The sequence below is a fragment of the Carlito syrichta genome, unplaced genomic scaffold (assembly GCF_000164805.1).
Source record: "Carlito syrichta isolate Samal-C Ts95f unplaced genomic scaffold, Tarsius_syrichta-2.0.1 Scaffold111653, whole genome shotgun sequence".
In the NCBI taxonomy this organism is placed as follows: Eukaryota; Metazoa; Chordata; class Mammalia; order Primates; family Tarsiidae; genus Carlito; species Carlito syrichta.
Window position 1 is genome coordinate 22475 of NW_007055749.1, and position 4849 is coordinate 27323.

At 51.3% G+C, this 4849-nt stretch overlaps 1 protein-coding gene across 5 annotated transcripts in view; it reads left to right on the forward strand.

Moving 5' to 3' along the window:
• Positions 1-3392, forward strand: part of S100A2 (S100 calcium binding protein A2) — a 7183-nt gene extending 3791 nt beyond the window's left edge. For 2 of the 5 annotated variants that reach the window (XM_008070539.1, XM_008070546.1), the window contains exons 2-3: positions 1630-1783; positions 3138-3392. In XM_008070539.1, coding sequence (XP_008068730.1) covers positions 1643-1783; positions 3138-3284 — 288 coding nt within the window. In that variant the 5' untranslated portion in view covers positions 1630-1642 and the 3' untranslated portion in view covers positions 3285-3392. Of the gene's footprint in view, positions 1-4; positions 285-1629; positions 1784-3137 lie in introns of those variants that run through there. The other 3 variants (XM_008070528.1, XM_008070551.1, XM_008070534.1) reach the window with 3 other exon arrangements.
• Positions 3393-4849: the final 1457 nt, after the last annotated feature.

Below are 4849 nucleotides of genomic sequence, written 5' to 3' on the forward strand. Positions count from 1 at the left end.
CCCTCCACTCCCTGATGTGGCCTGGTGGGCTCAGGGGCTGCCCTTGGCCAGGCCTGCAGCCCTACTTTAATGGGTGGTGAAGCTGGCAGTCTCTGGGAGCGAGAGGGGGCTGGGAGGGAGCCGTGGGGTGGCAGGAGGCCAGGCTTTGGTGGGAACAGGTTAAGGCAGGTTTGATTTCCTTAAAATGCTAAGTTGGGGGCCAGTGGGACCAGCATATAAACCTCCACCCTGGGTGCCTGGCCACTCCGTTCTCCTTCCTGAGTCTCTCTCTGCCGCCTGGTCTGGTGAGTCCCTCTCTTCTGTTGAAAGCGGGGTGGGGAGGAGCCCCCTAGGTCTCTTCCTTTGTTCTTTTGTCTTGATCTTTGTCTTCATAGTTTTCTCATTCTGGCTTCCTGGGTGGGATCCACCTGGGGCCTCTGTGGGTCTTTCTTCTTTGGAGGGATTCTCTGTGAAGTGTCAGATTGAGGGATCTTTTTCCAAGTTCCTCTGTGAGGTCTCCATTAAGGGGTTGCTCTAAGACCCTCTCTTGGGTCTCTCAGTCTGGGGGATTCCTTCTGTGGGTCTGTTGGTCTGGAGGCCCCTCTCTGGGTCTCTCAGTTTGGGTATCTCAGTCTAGGGGCCCTTCTCTGGGGGTCTAAGTCTAGAAGTGGGAGGTATACACGTGGGGGGGTGCTGTAACAAGAACCATGAGTTTGTTTTGTTTTTGCTTTTTGCAAAGTCCTTGATTTTAGCAGGACTAAGAAGCAAGAGGAAGGGGTCTCAGGTGCACGGCTGGCCTGGGTCGTGGCCCTGAGTAGCGGCAGAGCCCTGTCCGCTGCCTCAGTGAAGGTGAGGCAGGCAGGATGGGCCTAGGGCGTTCCTGCTCTGGCCTCACCCTGAAACCTGCCTAACCTTTTAGGCTAGTCCCCACATTCCCAGAGGCAGGGCCCAGAAACGGTGACCTCTGGGATCTGTCTTGCCCTTGTCCCGAGGCACTGGACATTGAGTTTTCTCGATTCTCATCCCAACAGGATCCTTCCTGGTGGGGAGGATGTTCAGTTTCCCCCACCTGGCCCATGCCCTGTCTGGATAGAGAGAGAACTCCGTGACTCAGAGGGCTCCAGTGTGATGGGGGGACATCCCACCCTCTGAGAACCCCTAGTGTGAGGGAGGAACCATCTCTACTCAAGGCAGTTTTCAGTTGAGTGGCAAAGAGAGACACCGTCTGGCTGCAGGAACCCTGGGTTTAAGGAAGGACATGACTCTGGGGGGCTTCCTACTCTTAGCCTGTAGCCATGGTTACTGCCAGACAGTGCAGGGAGCCCCGACTAGCTGCCCCCCGGACATGCCTGTCCTCCCAGTGCTTGGCACAGACTACTCTCAGGCATGCCCCAATTGTGATTTAAGAGAGAGGAGGTCCTGCCTTTGGTGACTCCCAGACATAGGGGGAGGCTCAGCATCTGCCCTCTGTGTGAGATGGAGGAATGGCCCCCGCCCTCGGGGAGCCACAGTCTCAGAGGAGATGCAGCCCCTGCCTTCCCATTCGGAGAGGGCTTTGGTGAGGTAGGTTGGAACACAGGGCAGGCGCGAGTCCTGCAGGCTGGGACCCAAGAGCCTTGGCAGCATCCTCATGACCTGCCACCTCTGCAGCCCCAGATCCGAGATGTCCAGTCCCCTGGAGCAGGCACTGGCCGTGATGGTCACCACCTTCCACAAGTACTCCGGTCAAGAGGGCGACAAGTTCAAGCTGAGTAAGGGGGAGATGAAGGAACTTCTGCACAAGGAGCTGCCCAGCTTTGTGGGGGTAAGTCGGGCAGACCTGGGGAGGGGAGGTCCTGGTGTGGAGGGGAGGTCCACCTTCCCCCCTCCCCATTTTTGCTTCATGGCCCCACTGGAGTGGGAGGGAGACCCATGTGAGTGCTCTGTGATTGACAGTTCCCCAGCATTCCAGAGAATTGTGTGCTCTTGGGCCCCCAGAGTCCATCTGCTGAATCCTCTTATTGGAGAGTTGAGCAACCCAGAGCCCAGAAAGGGGAAGAGGTTGGCTCAAGGTCACATAGCATGTGTTTGTGAGCGCTCTCTCTCCTCCCTCCTTCTCTCCCTCCCTCTCCAGCTCTCTCTCCATATTTATATGCCAAAGTAAAAGAGTGGATAGAGAGAGAGAAAAGTCCAGCTAAGATATGCACCTGGTCTACATTCTCTACATTTTGCAGAGAAATGTAGTCAACTCTCAATTTGTCCCGCACCCTCATTATGCTGGCTTGTGGGTAATCCCAAAGTCAGGTCTCAGGTATTGAACACACAGGGCAGGTCTTTCTTTCCTGTTTGTTTTGTTTTTGGTTAAACTTTTCTAATCATTTTGGATGGTATTAGAAATTGTTTGCCTTTTCTAAGTTGGGCATGGTGGTTCATGCCTGTAATCCCAGAACTTTGGGTGGCTGAGACAGGAGGCTAGGAATTCGAGACCAGCCTAGGCAACATAGCCAGACCTCATTTCTCTCTCTCTCTCACATACACACAAAAATCCTATAATCCCAGCACTTTAGGAGACCGAGGGGAGAGGATTGCCTGGGCCCACATGTTCGAGACTAGCCTGGGTAATTTGTCGAGACCTCTATCTCTACAATAAATCAAAAAATTAGCTGGGCGTGGTGGTACATGTCTGTAGTTCCAGATACTTGGAAGGCTGAGGTGGAAGGATCACCTGAGCCCAGCAGGTTGAGGTTGCGGTGGCCATGAGTGTGACATTGTACTCCAGCCTGGGTGACAGAGTGAGACCCCAACTCAAAAATAAAAATAAAGTAAAAAATAAAAAGAAAAGAATTCACCCTGGTGAAGGGGAGCTGCAAGCTTCAGTTTCCTCATCAGCAGAATGGGGGGATGATGCCCACCTCACTAGGCTCCTGTGGCATTAGAACTGGTATGTGCTGAGAGGAGTGTCCCAGGTTCTCCCCACCCCCAGCAGGGCACGCTGGGGCTCTCACCAATGAGTGTTTATCTCTCCTTACTCTTGGGCCCTCTTAGTAGCTCCCAGGGCTTTCTGCCAGGTACCCCAGCTGCTGGAGGGCACAGACCTGTGAATGTGTGTGGGGTCTAGGTATTGTGTGGAGCTGGACTGAAAGCTGGCGTGATGATGACCTTATTTCTCTCGTTTTCAGGAGAAGGTGGATGAGGAGGGACTGAAGAAGTTGATGGGAGACCTGGATGAGAACAGCGACCAGCAGGTGGACTTCCAGGAGTACGCTGTTTTTCTGGCCCTTATCACTGTCATGTGCAATGACTTCTTCCAGGGCTCCTTACACTGACCCTGAGGCAGAGCCCTTGACTACCTCCATGGGTCTTTTGGGTCCAGGACTCTTGATACCTTTCAATTTTGTTCTCAATAAACTTTTTTTGTCTGTTGATAATCTTTTGATTGCTCAGTGATGCTCTGTAACCTGGCTGGAGTGCTGGAAACTGAGGGCCTCCTGATCCCAATTGCTCTGGGCTCTGACTTTCCTTCTGGAAATCTCTCGAAGGCCAGAGCTATGCCTGAGTCCCCATCTTTTGGGAATTCAAATATCAGCAAAAGTTTTGAAATTGAGATAAGTTGCCAACATTTTTTTTTTCTGCCAAATAAAGATGTTAAAAAAGGCAAAAACCACCTACCAGCACTATCATTTCATTAAAGAGTGGAAAATCTCAATTCCAATAAAGAAGGAAGGGTGTAATCTCAGAATGAGGGATAGACCTTGACATTCAACACTAGGAGCAAAGAGTTGTACTAGGACGTGCTCAAGAGAGATGAATTAATCTAATCAACTCCTGCAAAATTTCATGTTAAGAATTCTTTGTCAGGTTACAGGCCACAGGCAGTGCTATGGTTTGAATGTGTCCCCCAAAGTTCATGTTATTGGAAAGTTGACCCCCTCCCGGCATGGTGGCTCACGCCTGTAATCCCAGTATTTTGGGAGGCTGAAGCAAGAGGATTGCCTGAGCCCGCGGGTTCAAGACCTGCCTGGGCAACTTGGTGAGACCTCATCTCTACAATAAATCAAAAACTAGCTGGGAGTGGTAGCACATGCCAGTAGTTACGGCTACTTGGAAGGCTGAGCAGAAGGATCACTGGAGCCCAGCAGGTCGAGGCTGCAGCGGCTGGAAGCATGCCACTGCACTCCAGTCTGGGCGACAGAGTGAGACTACAACTCAAAAAAAAAAAGAAAATTGACCCTTCTGGGCATGGTGGCTCATGCCTGTAAGCCCAGCATTTTGGAAGGCAGAGGCAAAAGGATTGCCTGAGCACAGGCGTTTGAGACCAGCTTGGGCAACTTGGTGAGACCTCATCTCTATAATAAATAAACAAAATTAGTCAGGCATGGTGGCATACACCTGTAGTTCCAGCTACTTGGAAGGCTGAGGTGGAGGGATCACTTGAGTCCAGCAGGTGGAGGCTGCGGTGGTCACGAGCATGACACTGCACTCCAGCCTGGGCGACAAAATGAGACTCCAACTCAATTAAAAAACAAACAAAAACCAACCAAACAACAAAAGAAAACAACAAGAAAATTGAACCCCAGTGCCAGTGTTGAGAGGTGAGACCTTTCAGAGGAGATTAGGCCATGAGGACTCAGCTCTCACTAATGGATTAATGCCATTATTGTGGGGGTGGGTACCTTATAAAAGGATGAGCTTGATCCCCCACCTTTTCTCTCTCTCCCTCTCTTTGCTTGCTTTGTCTGCTGTGGGATGACACAAAGCTGACCCCTTGCTCTTGGACTTCCCAGTCCCTAGAATTATGAACTGATACATTTCTGTTCATTATAAATTACCTAGCGTGTCACAGCAGGACAAAATGGACTAAGCAGGCAGTATGTCTGTTCTTAGAAAAGCT